This window comes from Alosa alosa, chromosome 14 (genome assembly GCF_017589495.1).
Source record: "Alosa alosa isolate M-15738 ecotype Scorff River chromosome 14, AALO_Geno_1.1, whole genome shotgun sequence".
Classification (NCBI taxonomy): Eukaryota; Metazoa; Chordata; class Actinopteri; order Clupeiformes; family Clupeidae; genus Alosa; species Alosa alosa.
Genome location: NC_063202.1, coordinates 26,072,559 through 26,091,433, shown reverse-complemented (window position 1 = coordinate 26,091,433; position 18,875 = coordinate 26,072,559). Strand labels below are relative to the sequence as shown.

The 18,875-nt window shown below is 39.3% G+C and overlaps 2 protein-coding genes across 2 annotated transcripts; both read left to right on the top strand.

The window, feature by feature from the left end:
- The first annotated feature begins 3,294 nt into the window (after positions 1–3,294).
- gpt2 (glutamic pyruvate transaminase (alanine aminotransferase) 2) lies at positions 3,295–14,124 on the top strand. The gene is made up of 11 exons (XM_048263320.1): positions 3,295–3,955; positions 4,841–4,930; positions 6,355–6,463; positions 6,789–6,922; positions 7,204–7,447; positions 8,360–8,439; positions 8,708–8,844; positions 9,474–9,648; positions 10,046–10,201; positions 12,112–12,224; positions 12,401–14,124. Exons 1-11 carry the CDS (start codon positions 3,644–3,646, stop codon positions 12,510–12,512), a joined length of 1,662 nt encoding a protein of 553 aa, XP_048119277.1. The 5' UTR covers positions 3,295–3,643; the 3' UTR covers positions 12,513–14,124.
- A 1,583-nt stretch (positions 14,125–15,707) lies between these two features.
- cdca9 (cell division cycle associated 9) lies at positions 15,708–18,869 on the top strand. Its single transcript, XM_048263383.1, has 10 exons — positions 15,708–15,883; positions 15,993–16,121; positions 16,226–16,266; positions 16,342–16,393; positions 16,478–16,539; positions 16,621–16,673; positions 18,289–18,369; positions 18,453–18,540; positions 18,621–18,707; positions 18,782–18,869. Exons 1-10 carry the CDS (start codon positions 15,733–15,735, stop codon positions 18,821–18,823), a joined length of 786 nt encoding a protein of 261 aa, XP_048119340.1. The 5' UTR covers positions 15,708–15,732; the 3' UTR covers positions 18,824–18,869.
- The last annotated feature ends 6 nt before the right edge of the window (positions 18,870–18,875 follow it).

Here is an 18,875-nt window from a genome sequence, read left to right as displayed (position 1 = left end):
CTCCAGCTTTGAAAGCAAAAACAGCTCTTATGAATTTCGTCCTGTGATATTTCTTCTATCTACATGCCCTGAACAGAGCATGCGTTCATGATGTCCTTGTCACATGGTCACAAACAATAGGTGCTGTTTGGGGTAATTTGTTGCAAGTCCACGATTGCTCAGTAAAATGAAGTTGTTGAGAAGAGTAGACTGTATTCAAATATATATATATATATATATATTTTTTTTTTATTAAATGTGAAATTCCTATTACAATCTGGGTGATAATGATTTTATTGCTTCTGATATAGCACGTGGGTGGAGCAGGGTAATGTATAGTAACAGTTGGTCTGAGCTTATTAGACATTGAGTCTGAGAACAAGAGGGAAGGCTTTAAACTATTTACATGGCCCCATCCCCCACACACCCAGCCAGGCTTGGAGCAATGCTTCTCGTCCTGGTGCTTTGCAGGAGGCAGGGCTACCTAAATACTTTCAAATAATTTCAAAAAGGTTTCAAGTATCACATTTGTCTCTCCCACCTGATATTCGATTCATTTTTATAAACCAAGAGAATACAATGTATTTGTGATTATGCAAATGAGATATTTGATAACGTTTCTCAGGACAGTATATGTTTATGTATGTATGTATGTATGCATATGTATATGTATTAATTTATCTATTTGTATGTGATATCACTGTAGGCTATGAATGGAACATTAACCTTAAATTACAAATAGTGTTATGAGTAATAATAACTCTGTGACTTTCATAGGCCATCAAGTAATTGTTGTGTCGTGCTTCCTGTTCATATGTTTAAGCTCAGAATATGTCATGAGTGCAGCACACATACTTCTCACTTCCTTTTGTGCCACATCAGAGGACACTGTTCTTTCAGCAGCCTATCAGGTTGGAACAGGGATCCATGACACAAGTCTATAAATATTTATGTTGGTAGGCGCAGAATATCAAAATGGCAAATAGAAAGTGGGCACATATAAGCTGTAGGCCTTTCATTTGTTACAACACTCTTTTTTACTGGGGTCATTGCAGCAATTCAAAAACCTGCAACAATGAAAGGTCATCCTAGATGACATGACATTATAAATATGTGAAAGACACATTTACATAATTTATGCTTGGTATAACCTAACAGTAAAAGTCAAACAAACATTGGCAAAAGTAAACAATAATTAGATAGATATTAGTTTCAAACTTTAGGCCTATTTATAATGTATGAATTCCATGATATTAGTTTGGCAGCAATAATAGTTGATTACATTTTTAAGTAAAAATTGTGCGGATTTCTACCATTTTTGAGGTAAGCCAAGGAACTAGTTTTAACACTCAATTGTTAAATTGTTAATTGTTAATTTTATAGTATTTGGTCTTTCGAGAGATTGAAAATACCTGACACTAGCTGTGCAAGGTTCTTCGTATTTTCTGACTGGAAAACATGCTAAAGAACTTGAAGCTTTGCATGACATAACATTTCGGAATTAACCACCTCGTTTTTATCGGTGCCAGCTAAGCTATTTTGACCTTTACAAAACAAGGAACACAAGGCGCAACAGCATTGGTTTGCAGTTAGTTTGCCGTTTTAGGCAAAACTCTGTTTGCTTACGTACAAAACCCCTCTCTACAAATAGAAATGTATTTACATAAATTATAATTTCATTGGAGAATGATTAAATGTATGATTAAACCTTATCTAAGACAATTTGACCATGATCCTTTATATTTAAAATAATTTCTTTCATAATGTGAAATGCAAACATTTCAAATGTATTTCTTATTAGAACTGTAGCTGTTAAACCATAATGCATTTTTACTTCTACTAACAATAATATCTTGTCTGTCTATGATGTTGGCAGCTTATGCCAAGACAAAGGGGCGATCTTTATGATTAAAAACTGTACCTCATATGCCTATAGACTAAACAACCATGCTGTCCTGGCAGCATGCTGAAGTCTGTTCTTGCTGACAAAGACCTTTCCAGTCAGGCTCATCAGGCTAATGTGAACAAGGAGAAAGAGGTCAAAGATCTTCATAGAGCCTCTCTGTGTCCCCTGTTTCTCATTCAGTGTCTTACAACTCTTCCCTGAAAGAGCATCAGGGCACACAAAAGAGCTCCACATAACAGTTTATCCATGGGCTCTACTGTGTTTGCGTCTCAGTAAAAAAAATAGTGTATTTCATGCTATCATAGGGATAACCTCACTGAGCAGTGAGGCGTCTGTGTGTGTGCATGGAGGGTATTCATTCCATAACCTATATAAACTTGGGCTAGATTGCAATCGTATTAGGAATCACAAGTGAAAATGAAAAGTGAAAATGCAGTGAAATAAAGCTGACTTTACTCTTTTACTGAAAATATAAAATATGTAACACGTCTATAGACTGTAGGCCTAGGAGTGATTGGATTGGAGTGAGGCACAGTGATTATTGCAGTAAGTGATTCTATCCAGAAGATGGCGCTCTTTACATGTATAATACATAGCACAACAGCCTAGCCCTAGTACCTTTTTATTGATCATAGAGCAGCAAAGAGTTTTGCTCTAAAAATAAGGCTACTCAAGTCATATAAATCTTACAAAGACCAAAAGCAAAGTTGATACAATCTGGCATGCTAAATGATATCTTGCCATTCATTGGTATTGTCATTGAGTGAATATTTTACTACAGTTCTTGCATTTACATAGCAGTGTAGGCCTATATTCTGGACCACAGTGCCTGATGGCTGGAGTAGGTTATGTACTCTTCTGTATTTCTGACACATTTTGGTGGCTTTTTTTTACAACTGAAATGCAGAATGGTTTAACTTCTGCGGATAGGATGTGTGTTATGTGAAATGAAAACTGAAAGCCATAAATCAGAAACCTTGATACTTACTGTCCCTGTTCACATTTGCTTTTTGATGATGAAAGCTATCACAACTAGGCCATTTAGGCTATTATATGACCACGAATTGTCTCCCCATTTAACTCTACAAATTAGGGCTTCAGACTCACAAATAATTGTGGCCTAAGTAAATACGCAATTTAGCCTATGAAATAATTAAGTCAAGACTACTGCAAAACTAGGAAGGACTGATGTCAGGAACTAAAGGTAGGCCTTTCCGAAAGTGATGTGGCGCTAATTTTATTCGTGATGGGCTGTTCTTTCAACCAGCCCAGACGTAGGCCTAATGTTGTCTAGATGGGTATAGTAGTTTACAATGACATGCGTGAATCCATTGTGTTCACGACTTCATACACGAAAAACTACAACACCCAGTAGAGCACTGGCCTACTAGTGGTAGCTGATTATTCTGACAAACGCGTAAATGCCGCATCCGAGTGTGTGGCCAGTGGCGGATCGTCTCCGGAGCTGGCTGGTCTGTAGATTAGGCTATCTCAGGGTTTTGTTATCATATCGCATTTGTTATACTTATAACTCACCGGTTGATTTTCAATCAATCTAGAATTTAGTCACGCATTCGGTCTACTGCCGACGAACCCGATTTATCAATGCCCATACATTGGAATATCAGTGCCTAGCCTAGCTGCCAAGCCAATTGAACTCTTGAAAATAACTTATAAGCTATTGAAGAAAGACTGCCCTGTAATTCGGGTGCATTCAGGTTAACAACGTACATTTACTCTAGCCAACCTCAGCCGAAAATGCATCGGTTACCGTCTTCAGCGAATCGGTCCTTGATAGCAGGAGCGGTGGAGCAGTATCGTGCTTTGGTGATGCGACCAAAGTCTCAAACAATCCGTAAAGAGTCTGTGAGATTCAAGACTCAAGGGCCCATGGAATCCTATGGACTGAAGCGGTATAGCACAGCAGAGGCTACCGTACCCGCAACAAGCAAAATTCGAGAGAAGACCCTGACGATGGAGACTCTGAATCCGCAGGTGAAAGCCGTGGAGTACGCCGTGAGGGGGCCGATTGTCATGAAGGCTGAGGAAATCGAGAAGTGCTTACGTGAGGTAGGCTCATTTCGTTTTATAATTAACGTTACAGTCTGGATAGAGACATCTATATTACCATCCAATGTATTTTGTTGCAGTGGTGTTTTATTAACAGTTTTTTATCCAGATGTTGGCTACTGAAAGTTTATTGTTGGCGGCGTTATCTTGGCCATATAACCTCATTGGTGTTGCATCATGTCCCCGACGTCGCATCCTCAAATAATGAGTGTGAAGTAAACCCGCGCGCCGCCAAACCTATGTTTCCGTTTGTTGTGTGACTTTGGTGATCAAGTGCCTTGCGCGCTGGTTTAGACAATGCCATAAAGAATGCTATGTTGTCGAACCAGTCACAACGTTTATTCGTCAGAATAATGTCAGGCAGCTGGCATGTAGGCTACTGATCAAGTGTGTAGGCTACTATGGCAATTTGAACTAGGCAGGCAAGGGCAAAGTGTCCACTGAACACGTTTTGACCACTGGTACATTTTCTGACTTATGTCTGCACACAAGCGTTTGTGTAAGGTTTTATGCTAGTGTTCAGTTATGCATTGAATTGAAGTAATGGACATGGAACTGAAGAGTTTACGTTGCTTTCCATTGCAGCCTCATTTATAGTTCAAGTACCAAAAAATACTATAATAATGCCTGTTTCCTGGGACAAAGCTTTTTTGAAAGGGCACATTGACCGCCAAATTCTCAGTAGGCTAACACTGTTTTCCCATAAATGTGTAAAAAAGTAGTGACCATTAGGTGGTAATTTTTTGCCCTTATATGTATATTGTCCACTTCAATATGTCCAGGGTTATCATATCAAAATGAATTGGGTATGAAATGAAGGCTATTAATAACTGCATATAAGATACTGTGATATTACTGTTATATTTACCAGATATTGCTCCACAGGGTGGAAAGCAACCTTTCACTGAGGTGATTAAGGCAAACATTGGAGATGCTCATGCCATGGGACAGCAGCCAATTACCTTTCTTCGTCAGGTAAGTGAAAGTCATAAAGGAATTGTACAAGGAGTGTAAACATTGACAATTTCCTGATTTGTCAAAGAATTCAGTCACCATTAACTACTAGAAATAAACAGCCTCATATCTGGCCTATTGCAGCAGTTTCCTGGCTCAGTGAATAGAGTGAATACTATTTGGAATTCAGCCACTGTCCAGTTATTTGGCTTCTAATCAATCTGGCAGCATGTGTGTTTTTTTTGCATGTTTTATTTACAATGTGCACATAGTGAGAAACTCTAGAGGATGGTCATAAGCTCAAGGATCAGACAAGGTCACTCCACTAAGTGTCAGTTAGCATTTATTCCCTTGCAAACGTAAGGCACACACCAAACTTCGCTGTAGAGTGTGTCCATGATATTTGAAAAGGGCTTCTCCCTCTGTAATCACAGCCAACTTTGGATGGTGCTTTGTGACTTTGCTGAATGGGTTTCGCTGTTGTTGGTTATTTGGCACAGTTCAGGGGACAGTGGAAATTCCAGGGGAGGAGGACTCATTATGATCTAGTGTTTGTGTCCACATTGCCATGGGCACAAACCCTGGGAGCATTTCATTTGTTCATTATATACAGAACAAAAAGGACTCAATGACTGGATAGTTTACATCCTCATAATCCATATCCCTGTTTACCTGCAGGCTATAACCATGACCCAAGTTTCTATCTAACTTCTTCCTCTTATTTGCTTTTGTACTGACTGAAGTATTACTGTTCAGCATATCATTTAGGGCACAATTTGAAAGATGTATTGTTGTATTGGGTACATATTGCATAACGTTATTATGTAGCCAGTGTTATCAGAACAAAAGTATTTGATATCTCTTCTACTTTTCCAGCTACAGTAGATGGAGGGTAAATAATCTTGCTGGAGATATTGTTGCACGCTAACTTGAGTCCTGTGCTCTCTACTGAAAGTAATGTGGGTTCTTCAGCTTGTCATAGAGGCCTTAGCAAGAACTTGTTATTACGGTGGCTTGGCCAAAGCTGAGCACTGTCAGCATTATTCCTCCCTGCCTTGATCCAAGATACTTGGGATCTGCTGGAGCATGACATTGGTAGCCAGTTTTGGCACGTTTACATGAGCAGCTTTTGTGTTTCCATTTTGCCTTTTGTTGCCACACCCAGTGCACCATTTCACACATTTGAACGTGCACAAGATAAACTGCTATTTTAGGTTAGAAAGACTCTAGAGGATGAGCATGCTATACTCACTGATCATATATATGCTGATCAGAAAGCCCAGAGATCCCAGAATGTTCCATGATGGTCAGGTCATTTCTTTACTTCATACTCTGATTATTACAGAGTAATTTCACTGTTTCCAGTTGCTCAAGTAAGACAAAGTCAAAAAGATCAAAGTTGGGTATATATTTTTGTCTTTGTTATAATTGATGTGTGTCTTTAGGTTGTGGCTCTCTGTACATTCCCCGAGCTGATGGATAGTCCCAGTTTACCAGAGGATGCCAAAGCAAGGGCACACCGCATCTTGCAAGGGTGTGGCGGGACTAGTCTTGGTATGTTTGCTTATAAGGCAGTGTGTTCAGTATAGTCCATGATGTTCTGAGGTTCATTTCTAATTCCTGGATAACCTGACTAACCAACAATCCACTGTTCTCAAAAGAGGCTGTGTCTCAGAGAAGGTCATATAAAATACACAAAAACATCAATACTTCTATATGAATGTCTGAAGGTTAAGAAAAACAAACTATTGCATACATTAGGCTGACATTGCACAGCATATTGCAATATATAGCTATACATTGCTATCTAGCTAAATATTACGGACTGTACAAATTGTAGTAACTGTGCTCAGTGTTAATCCCATGTTCTGTGTTTAAGGGTCCTACTCTGCAAGTCAGGGAGTGGACTGCATCAGGCGGGACATTGCCGCCTACATTGAACAGAGGGACCATGGTGTGCCGGCTGACTCTGAAAACATTTTCCTCACCACTGGAGCCAGTGATGGCATCGTGGTGAGTGGCCACGAGTGAATCGAGTTTCCTGACATGTTATTTGTGTTTTCATCTATATCATCTACATCATAAGTGGCATAATTCGGTTGTCAGAGTATTGATAGTATAGCAGTGTCTTTGTTTTTATCAGAAATACCTGAAATGTGTTTGTTAGGCACATTTGGAAAGTTATTGTATTGGATGATGGCCATCTTTTCAATGTGTTTGTACATCTCAGTTGTCATGTGATGTGTGTGTGTGTGCAGTCTCTTAATGGCCTGGTATGCTGTGTTTGTTTCCAGAGTATTCTAAGGATGTTGGTGTCGGGCCAAGGAGCCTCACGCACCGGTGTGATGATCCCAATCCCCCAGTACCCCCTGTATTCTGCAGCTATCGCCGAGATGGAGGCCGTGCAGATCAGTTACTACTTAGACGAGGACAACAGTTGGGCCCTGGATATTAATGAGCTTCACCGGGCCTACCAGGCAGCCAAGAAGCACTGCCAGCCAAGGGTCATCTGCATTATCAACCCTGGGAACCCCACCGGTATGTTTCTAAAAGTAGTGATGAGTACAGATCATCCTAATAATGTCTAAGACCTTATTTATGACACAGCAGTGCTTTATTAAGCTCAGCTGTAGCTCTCTGGCTGAATGTAAAAAACACAGAAGTTGCACATACAAATGTACAGTACTTGCATTCACCTAGTATGTAGAGTTCTTCAAACCATACAGTCACCCACTGAAGTTGTCTAGAATCGAAGTTGTCTAGTCGTCTTTACATCTAGCAGTTAGAAGGCCGTAATTAGCATTTCTGGTACCTATATGAGACTGAGAGATTCTCCCTGTTAGATGTTTTTTTTTTTTTTTTTTTTTTTTTATACCGGCCAAACATGGATTGTCTCTGTAAAAACACTTTAGATCTGATTAAAGAATCTCATGAGCTGATCAAGAAAACGATCAGCTCTTGCTGCCGGAGTATTAATCAAGGAGCACAAGTGTCAGTTTGAATCATTCTCATGTATTTACTCTAAATGTAAGAATGCACACACAGACTGCTTTACATTTAGCATAGTCAACTTGAGTCTAAAATTTGATGTAAAATAATTTTATCAGTGGGCAACTTGCACAGAGTTACATCATGTGGAAAAGACCCTGCAGTTAATTTTAGAGCTGGATGTTCTAATGTGTTCTGTGTTCTTATGCCTACTGTACTGACTGTACAGAGATCTGTGTACTGATCATGTTGCAGCACCACAGAGATGGGTTTGGGATTTCCTGTACCCTTATGTTAGACATTTTTCTGTGTCAGTGCATGTGGAAAGTTACAGCTGTCTCAGATTTCCTTCTGAGTTGGATCATTTGTGCTCTGGCTTGATCTCTCCCACTCACACACAGTCATTTTCCTCCCCCACACTTTCTCACCTTGCTGCTTTTCTCACCAAACCAACATCACCAGGTCAGGTCCAGAGCAGAAAGTGCATTGAGGAAGTGCTCCATTTTGCCTATGAAGAAAATCTTTTTGTCATGTCGGATGAGGTAATTGTTTTACACAATACCATCTACCCACTGAATAACATTAGTTTCAAAGAAAGGTGTTTTTTTTTTTATTGTTTTTTTTTTGTTGTTTTTTTTTTTATTTAAAGAAATAGTACACCGCACTTCTAGGTTTAATGAAGACTTTTTTTAACAAAGACTTCAAACCTGCACACTGACTGTGTTGAACACTAAGTTCCTCAAGTCAGTAAAAGTTCTGCTCTGTTCTAAATTGAAATTGCAATTAAGTTTTGTTTTTTTTTGTCGCTAGGTATATCAAGACAACGTGTATGCTCCGGGCTGCGAATTTCACTCGTTCAAGAAGGTCCTGTACGAGATGGGGCCAGAGTACTTTAACAGCGTCGAGCTGGCCTCCTTCCACTCCACCTCCAAAGGTTACACAGGAGAGTAAGTGCTATGTAGTTTCACCTTATGTACTGACCAGCACATCCCTGCAACACTAGCCACCCATCCATACCCAGCTCACATTTCTGAATTTGATCCTTGAGACATTCCGGTGATGTCACTGAAATGTCTGATGCCCTCTGCAAATATGCTCAGGGATTCACACACTTCACTTGCTGGGTGTGAAATACAGAAGGCAACTTTATTACTGCGCTATGTATCATCTAACTCAAGGAAAAAATTGTTACCTCATTACATTTACAGAGTAATAATCACTAATGTCTATATTTTGAATAATCTCAAAAGTAGACACTTTAAGAGTGTTTTTTGTATTAGTTTTGTTTTTGTTAAAGGAAGTCTGATATTGAAATGAAATCCAGTTGGACTTCCTGTATAAATATGCTTGTCCCTCTGCTCCTACTTCCTGGTTTACTTCCTCAAACTGCACCCAAAATCCTTCTGATCATGTAGATGTGAATAAGCATGCTTCTTGGCAGCTAATTGTTGCCAGTGTATGAAGAGGTCAAACCTGCATCAGGCATAAGCTGTTAATTTCTCACTTTAGCTGAAGGTTAAATTACTGTTGCTACTTGAGCAGCGCCTTGAAGGTCTCCTCTCACGTCCTGTTGCAGGTGCGGTTTCCGAGGAGGTTACATGGAGGTCCTGAATTTGGAGCCGGAGGTGAAGGCCCAGCTGGTGAAGCTGCGCTCGGTGCAACTGTGTCCTCCTGTGTCTGGCCAGGCAGCCATGGACGTCATCGTCAACCCTCCCCGGCCAGATGAGCCCTCTTTCAGCTGCTTTCAACAGGTCAGTGTCGCACTGGAGGGCAAACTGGCAGCTCAAATTTCGAGTTACTTTTGATTAATTAAACTAAAAATACATTGTTTTTGGAAATGAGCAAGTACACCAGTGAGTAGATGTTGATTGTGTTATCTGTGACACAAGATTTACAGCTATACAGATATAATTCTCTTTGTGTATCAAATGACCAGCTGTTGTTCATTTATGGTTGGAGACCTTTCCATGAGGCATTATTTATTTATAGGTAAAAACACGATCACCATTATGAAGTTATTTATTTTGGTCTGCCTGTTTACACTGTTACTTACACTGTTACGTTTACACTTCATAGTTGAATTTAAATTAAAACAGCTTGTTGGAATTCTTTTTACAAAGCTTTGTTTGCCTATCTGTGATCACTCAGGAAAAGACAGCTGTGCTGGGTGCTTTGGCAGAGAAAGCCAAGTTAACGGAGGAGATTCTGAACTCGGTCCCAGGCATTCAGTGCAATCCTGTCCAGGGTGCCATGTATGCCTTCCCACAACTCTTCATCCCACCCAAAGCAGTGGAACAGGCCAAGGTCAGTGTACCCATAAGCCCTGTGGTTCTACTCTCACAAGCATAGCATGTGACCTGTATCAGTGCTATTGTATGTGTCCAGAGGTGCGTTCAATTTTTTGTGGCGAATGCTTGTGGCGGTCGTGTTTACTCTGAACAGTTCAATTTGAAAAAGAATGGTGTAAACATTCCATTAACTGAAGCGTTCCGTTCGTGTTGCGTCTGCTGCAACAATTAGCTGCCACTATAATCAATGGAAGTTGCAACACCAGACGTGATAGCGGAGCGTACGTTCGAAAAAAATAGACCATTAATCTAAAATGGATTTTACGCGTCGCGAAGGGAATGCTTCAGTTACGTGCCTGGTGTAGCTTTGCTGTTAACTTTGTCCTGCTCCCCTGTATCTTCACGGAGAACTCAAGGCAAATATGAAGAGCGTTTGCCTATGTGTGCAAATTTGAACGCACCTCTGGGACGTTCAAGTAGGGTTGTTCAATTATTATTATATCATCATGAAAGTATTATATAGACCATATACTGTATTATATGGAAATGTATAAACTTTCCATATATGTACTGTATACTTTCAATATATAAATACAATATATATGTAAAGAATGATTGGTTACCATTCCTTTTCCTTTCAATGGCTGATTCTGTGCTAGCTGCTTCGTCCCAGGGAATATGAACATGACTGTTGAGATCAAATGTTATTTCATGGTGCTCAAAAATCTAGAGAGCCAACTGTCTGAGCTGCAGTCAGCGTAAAGTAATCACAGTAAACACATGTCTTTGTTGATTAGCCAAACTCCAACCGAACCAGCTTATGGGTAAAAAATCTTGGCATTAAACCTGTTCCCCAATTCCAGAACAACAGGTTGTACTGGTTATATAAAAGCTGCAAAACCAATCAAATTGATGCTAAAGATTTAAAGTGTGCAAAAATGCTGTGCACTGTAAGGACCAGTGGTGTCATGTGAAACTAAATGGCCACAATACCCTGGCTATCAAAAAGTGCACATGGGTAAACAGATTTTGATTATTGGTTGCAGAATGAACAAACTGGTTGGAAAAATCTGATTGCAGAGAGTTATGTGGTATGAAGTAAACTTGAGAAGTTGATGTTAATTGAATTCATACCTAAACCAGTCTGTTCATTACCAGTGTTAACATTTAAGGGCACAAACTGCCTTCATACATTCTTCAAATTGCATTGGGGGCATATCACATATTGCATATGTTGCACTCATGCAGGTTTGTTTCAGCCTTGTGTATGTCCATCATACATAGATTTAATACCTGGGGACACAGCTGTCCATTGTGTTCTTTTTGGTTTACTGGAACCAGGCCAAACCTCCAAACTCTATGGTGGAGTGTAACTTCTCGCATTCCCCCCAACACATTTCTGAGCCCCCACCCCTTTATACTCGTGTGTCATGATTTCAAAGTAGACCAGTCAGGTTAGTTCCTGATGTGAACAGCCTCTTCAGCTGTTGTCAGGAAGGTCAACAGAGGATTTTTTCCATGCGAGAGCCTATCCATAGAATGGATCATGAGACGACTTTCCCCTTGCGCATACCATCCAGTAGAAAAAGTACCCTGGACTGTCATTTGTTCTGATCACATGGGCCTGTGGCACTGAGAGCAGTGGACTGTACAGGTGTCCAGGCTTCTAATTGTGAACTATTTGTTGTTTATGTACTTGCACTAGACTAGTGTGAAAACCGGCAGGGACAGTTTTGAACTTGAACTTGAACTTGTAAATGAGTCATAGAAGGTGGAGCATTTGGAATATAATTAAGTTTTTTTTTCTGTTATTGAAATTCATCCCTCTGGTGGTGAACCATGTTTGAAATGCCACAGTTCCAGAAATAAATGTGTCGCTTTGATTTGTGTAGTGTTGTGATTGTGCAGTACACTTCTCTGTTCCAGGCCCTGGGAATGCAGCCTGACATGCTGTACTGCTTGAGACTCCTGGAGGAGACTGGAATCTGCCTGGTCCCTGGGAGTGGCTTTGGGCAGAGGGATGGCACCTACCACTTCAGGTAATCTGGGACATGCCAAACCTTTGGCAGCATCATGCAGACACAGATATTGTGTGATGGAAGCCAAACACTGCAATATATTGAACTATTGGACTGTATTGGGGGTTGTTGGCAAGTATCTTTCATTATCCTAGCCAACCATAATAACCTAATCATTTGTGTATTTGTCTTTTCAGAATGACTATTCTCCCACCTAAAGACAAGTTAAATGTGTTGTTGGATAATCTACGTGACTTCCACATCAAGTTCTTGAAAGAATATGGCACATTGGAAGTGCCAAGAGGATGAACTCTTAACACACACACACACACACACACTCACTCTCTCTCTCTCTCTCTCTCTGACACACACACACACAAAGAGAGACCTGTTGTCTAGCACCATCAGGCCAGTAACAGCTTTTGTGTTGAAATCTCAAAATGTGTCCCCCTTCAAGTTTTGATTTTTTTTTCCGTAAGATGTTGAAGACTGGTCAGCATGTTTCGGGTGTTTGTGCCTTTGTGAGGCCATGAAGGTTAGGGTGAGTTGTCGGGGTGACTGGGTGGGATACATTTATGACTATATCTTGCCTGCTTTTTTTTTATGTTAAAGGAGCATGGGATACATGATGCGTAATGATACATAATCTTTATCAGTCATTGTTTTGTGTCTAAATTAAGTTTTTGTTTGTCTCTTCTCATTTGGTCATCAGGCCAGTTTTCCTTTTTTTTTTTACTTTGCTTCGTTAAACTCCCATTTTGAGGACCAAACTAAAGTTTGACCCCTTGATCTTTTCTCTCAGAACTGTTGGGAACATCTGCCTGTTTTGGCTGTTCTGAAATAAAGGAGTTTCGATATCAGTTTTGCTGTGGCAAAAGAGAAAAGTTTGGGCTAATGTTGCTGTTGATTTGCACAAAAATTGAGTACATTTCTGTTGGGTACTGTAGGGGGGAGGGATTGTGATTCTCATTGGGTGAGCTCAAAGGTCTGTCCAATGGAATTTACAATGAATTAACAGTTCCTTCTATTGTATACATTCAGCCATGCTTTTTATCATAGGCTACTAATGTTTGGAAGTTCTAATGTATTCATTCAAAGTATTAGTGTATAGTTTGCAGAGGGAATAATTTGGTACAGTCACTCCATTGGGTGAAGTAAGTCTTGTGTTGAGGTTGACACTACTATCCACTACCATCTACTTTTACATTTGTTATGAACATTCTGCCGCAACTATGACATTAATAGTAGGGCAGAAACGGCTTCCTGTTACCTCTACTGTCTGAAAACAATGTTTATATTGACTGCCTTTTTTCTTTCTATTTTGTGAGTGAATTGTAGCTGGTACAATTTGATTTTACATGCAGAAATAAAGAGCTTTTTTAACTAACCAGGGACATGAAGGTGTGCACAAGTTGATGAATTCTAGTGATAATTAATACAAGAAACAAATCTCTGGACAATTTCAGTGCCAAAGTATAACATTTGTGCTTTTGTCAGCTTTTTTTACATTCTTTCTGATAGATGTGCCTTCAATTTAGGGATTTGCAGTCATTTGTTAACTTTAGGGTGTCAGTTTTGTTTACATAAGGGTGGAATGTAAATGTGCATATAATTAGTTGGATTTATTTATTTGCATGAATACTTTTAACCATTGCAGTAACGCACACCTTAATAGGAAGGAATACTACATCCTTCTGTTTCTATAACCTTCTGTCATTGTTATTAACTTTGTGTTTGAGGCAACATTGGACACTGTATATAATACTGAAGATTTGCTGCTGACTTGCCTATGTTGATATTAATATACTTTCATTTCTCATTCAACTACCAAGACTGTTAAACATTTATTTATTTTTAAATGTCACCTTTTTGCCAGAGAGTCTTCAATTTGTTTTGTACAATGAATAAATTCAAGCTGTCATATATGCCTTTGATTGAATTTCTTCTTATAATGGTAATAACTAATTTGAGGTTTCAACAGTTCACATTTCTTTAGTTCAATTTTAGAAATAGTAGCCTACTTCACATTGTACTTTTGTGTATATCCTGGTTGCTATTTATGCAACCTCTCTTAGATTCCTAATGTAGGCTAGGCTATGTATTCTGGATTATGTATTTACAATATGAGTAACTGTATTTAAACAGAGTTACTATTTAAGTGGGTTGTATTCAAAATACAGTTACAATTGATACGCCATGCCTTTTCAAACTGAAATTAACATCTTTTTTTAACCACATGACACCATATAGCCTATGTATCTCTGGTGGCTCCTTTAGCTTTCCCTCTGTTTATGTTGATGATCAAAATGAAAAACCTCTCAGGGAATGTAGAACGTAAAATATGTTTTGTTGTAGGCCAATAGGCCTATATCCAGCCAGCATGTTTAAGGGGCATTATAGGTTCTCGTTTCTTGACAGTGTTCTGCAAAAAGGCTTGTAACTCCATGCACTGTTGAATTTATTTATTTAAACTACTTTGTTTGGGATGTGGTAGCCCTTTAGTTTATGTGCAGACAAAACATCTCTGTTCTTCTTTAACACTGTTTCATGGCACATATACGGTACATATATACTGTATATCAATCCATCCTTACTGTAAAGCCGATTGTGGGTTGTTGTTGACACTATAAGTCATACAAACTTTGGGACATTTTGTGCTTTTTGGACTTCTGTAGTAGACTATATTAGCTACAATATGAGAGCGACACATTAAATCCACATCCAATTTTGATAACAGGACTCTACAGCTTTGGTTTTCCCATAGTTTCACTGATATTCATTAGTTTAAGGAAGAGTCACACCCACTGGAGCTTAGCTGTCCCACATTAGGGCAGTTGAGTATAACCTCACATAACGGTTTCATCCACTGCTAATAAAAGATAATACAACGTTCATGTAATCCAAAGTAGGCCTATTCAAAATATGTTACTTAATTTTACAAAAAAACATTATTATAGGGCATGTATTCCGTAATCTCATAAAATGAGATTGGAGTAGTTTATATGAGGAAAGAAAAAAGTTGTTCTTGGACCTTTCACTCACATTTGATTTTCAGTGAGATTTCATGAAACCATCTGAGAGGTTTTTAGAGGGGAATATTTTATGGAGCTGGGAGACCACCGACTACACTACACTGATTGGATGTCAGACAGGTTAACGTTTTGTGGTGTTCAATGTGTTGTAAAAGCTCGCCTAAAATAAAAATAAAAAGTCACCAAGAAACGCTATCAAATAGGGGTACAAAGTCGCCTTAAAAAAGCCTATTTCTCTTTAAGATGTAGGCCTAGTAAAGTGGAAGTTGTACGAGAAAAGAACAATCAGGCCATGGCTACATTTCAAAATGGTAGGATATTGTTCAGTCGGCCTAACATATCTTTTGGGTCCATGACACATCACTTAAAGTTGATTAGGCCTAATTGATTATCACGCCGCACACCTGCAGTCCATTATATGCACCAACAGGGATGATTTGCTGTATAAATCTCTAAGCAGCCGCATGTGTGCGTCACTACCAAAGTAGAAAATTGTCATGTGCCACGGCGAGACTATGCCTCAGAGACGAACGCGAAAAGGTAGCCAGAGTTCGGATGGCCAAGAAGAAGGTCAGCCAAGCAGAGAGCAAAGAAGTATGATGCTTCAAAGGAAAAAGGAGTTATTTATTCAGCAATTTGAAAAGGAAGGTGTGTCTTAAGAAGTTTAAAAAGGGGGGAAGAAGCTATTAGGCCATTACATTACATTAACTTGTCTGAAAAGACTGCCTTACTTCATGTTGCCCTTCTTTCCCAATAGCACAAGCTCGGCTGAATGAAATGGAATCAAATCTGCAGCAGTTGTTGGCCACTGTCGACCGGGCATTTAAAGTTTTAATCATGAAGTCGCCACAGTCTCTTTTGAATACATTACTGAAGGACGTATTAGGTATGGAGTCCATAAATAATGTTTTGATAATGCAAGCGTTTTTGTAAAATTACTGTTTTTGTAAGCATTTTTATGTTAAGTTGTTTATACTTTATACGTTTCAGCTGACGACGATCCTGTTGGAGAGGTCACAATTGCTGTCGGGGTAGGTGTTAAATTAATATTGACTATGTGCTGCCATCTGGCGATGAAGGTAAAAATGCTCACATTTCAATTCCAGGCACAGTCTCCTGAGATACTTAAACCTCTCACTAGAAAACCTTCCAAAAAAGGCAAGTATATTTAAAGTTTGCTGCCTTAGATTGTAACCCTCTATTAGCTGTATTTAACATTATTAATTGCTCCGTATATTGCAGCTATGAGTGAAGCAGCCACACTGAAAACCACACAAAACAAAAGGGCAACAGGTGGACCCGAGGTTTGTGTCATCTTTGGCTGTGTTTCACATCATCTAGGGCTTACTGTAGGTTAAAACATTATTTTTGTTGTTGAATTGCAGAAAAGGAGGGGCACGACCAGGTCTATGGATGTCAGCGATGGAAGACCTCTGAGGTAGGCTATTCTAGCCTGCTATTCCTAATTCCAATCAGAATCTGATTTATTTGGCCAAGTGAGCTAATACTGGTCACACCAGCAATGCAGAGAATAAATGGAGAATAAATGGACAAAATACAACAGACAATATACAGATAATTAAATTATTATTTATATTAATAAATAGATGCATCACACACTTTGTACAGAAGATACAATACATAGTGATTGTGCAAGCAACTGTATGTGCATTGTGTATACACCACTGTTCAAAAGTTTGTGGTCACACAGACAATTTCATGTTTTCCATGAAAACTCTCACTTTTATTCATAAAACAAAAAAACTAAGTTGCAAAATGAAGAGGGAAATATAGTCAAGACATTGACAAGGTTAGAAAAGGATTTTTATTTGAAATAATAATTGTCCTTCAGTCAATTCTCCTTTTGGCATTCTAGCTGTCAATTTGAGGTAATCTGAAAACATTTCACCCCATGCTTCCTGAAGCACCTCCCACAAATTGGATTGGCTTGCTGGGCACTTGCGTACCATACGGTTAAGCTGCTCCCACTCCATTACAGACCAGCTGACTGCTTCTTCTCTAAATAGTTCTTGCATAGTTTGGAGGTGTGCTTTGGGTAATTGTCCTGTTGTAGGAGGAAATTGGTTCCAATCAAGCGCTGTCTGGCATGGTGCAAAATGGAGATTATGTATAATGTAGCATTCTCTCTGGGAAAGTCCGCACCAAAGCAGCCCCAGACCATCACATTACCTCCACCATGCTTGACAGATGGCGTCAGGCACTCCTCCAGCATCTTCACTTGTTCTGCGTCTCTCGCATGTTCTTCTCTGTGATCCAAACACCGCAAACTTAGATTTGTCAGAACACACTTTTTTGTTTTCCCCCCAATGTCTGTTCTTTTGTCCATCTTAATCTTTTCCTTTCATTGGTGTCGGATATCGCTTTTTAGAAGGCCAGCATCCCAGAGTTGCCTCTTCACTGTGGATGTTGAGACTGCCGTTTTGTGGGTACCATTTAACAAAGCTGCCAGTTGTGAGGCGTCTTTCTGAAACGAGAGACTAATGTACTTGTCCTTTTGCTTAGTTGAGCACGGGGCCTCCCACTTCTCTTTCTATTCTGGTTAGAGCCTGTTTGTGCTGTTCTCTGAAGAGGATAAATAGTACAGACCCTTGTAGGGAATCGTCCGTTTCTTGGCAATTTCACACATGGAATAGCCTTCATTTGTGGTGCTCCAGATACTCAACTAGCTAAAAGGAAGGCCAGTTGTGTAGCTTCTCTAATCAGCACAACAGTTTTCAGCTGTGCTAACATAATTGCACAAGGCTTTTCTAATCATCAATTAGCCTTTTAACATGATTAGCTAACACGATGTACCATTAGAACACAGGAGTGATGGTTGCTGGAAACGGGCCTCTGTACATGTAGATTCATTTACCACATTAAATTAATTAGAAATACAGTCTACTTTTATGTTATTGTCATTGAAAAAAAAACAGCGCTTTCTTTTAAAAATGAGGACATTTCTAAGTGACCCGGTGAAGCAGGATGTATAACAGGTAGAGTGGACATGCCATCCACAATTTGCTGGTTTAACTTTATTATTCTCCATCAAGGTGTGCTACCACTGCAAGTGCAAAAAGAACTCAGTCCCGTTTTGCCAATCTCAGTGACCAGTCTCGGCCCAAAGCCATCAGGTAAAGCCTCAATACTTTTTCACATGAAAACACACCTCATTTTGGATATGACTGCAATATAAGAGTTCCTACTGTATTACCAGGTCTATTGCACGATCAATCAGCGATGATTTGTCAATTGGCAAAGTTCTTCCCAGCAATGTAGCAGTTATCACAACTTCACAAGGAGAGGTAACATGCCTTTTTACCCAGTAAGAGTAGGCTTACCAAACCTGTCAAAGAACATGTCCCATATCATATTTTTTTTACAGACACTTTTGCTAAGTGAAGAAACTAAAGATGACTTCAACTTGGCGAAGGTGGACGATGTAGCAATTATCCATATGGAGAGATTACGGGTAAATAATTAACTGTCAAAGTAAATTTGTGCATTTTGAAGTGTTAAATCCTAATTTCCTTTTCTTATTTTCAGGATTTGATAAACCACTTTTGCAACAAAGTGAAGACTATATAATTACTTTTTGTGCTTTTTAGGTTATTTGTGCTTCATTTATTTATTAAGTTAT

Coding starts and splice junctions, on each gene's coding strand:
- gpt2 (XM_048263320.1), top strand. CDS start 3,644: ATGCATCGGTTACCGTCTTCAGCGAATCGGTCCTTGATAGCAGGAGCG. Junction 4,931..6,354: donor CAATTACCTTTCTTCGTCAG/GTAAGTGAAAGT, acceptor GTGTGTCTTTAG/GTTGTGGCTCTCTGTACATT. Junction 7,448..8,359: donor CAACCCTGGGAACCCCACCG/GTATGTTTCTAA, acceptor CAACATCACCAG/GTCAGGTCCAGAGCAGAAAG.
- cdca9 (XM_048263383.1), top strand. CDS start 15,733: ATGTGCCACGGCGAGACTATGCCTCAGAGACGAACGCGAAAAGGTAGC. Junction 15,884..15,992: donor TCAGCAATTTGAAAAGGAAG/GTGTGTCTTAAG, acceptor CTTTCCCAATAG/CACAAGCTCGGCTGAATGAA. Junction 18,708..18,781: donor TCCATATGGAGAGATTACGG/GTAAATAATTAA, acceptor TCTTATTTTCAG/GATTTGATAAACCACTTTTG.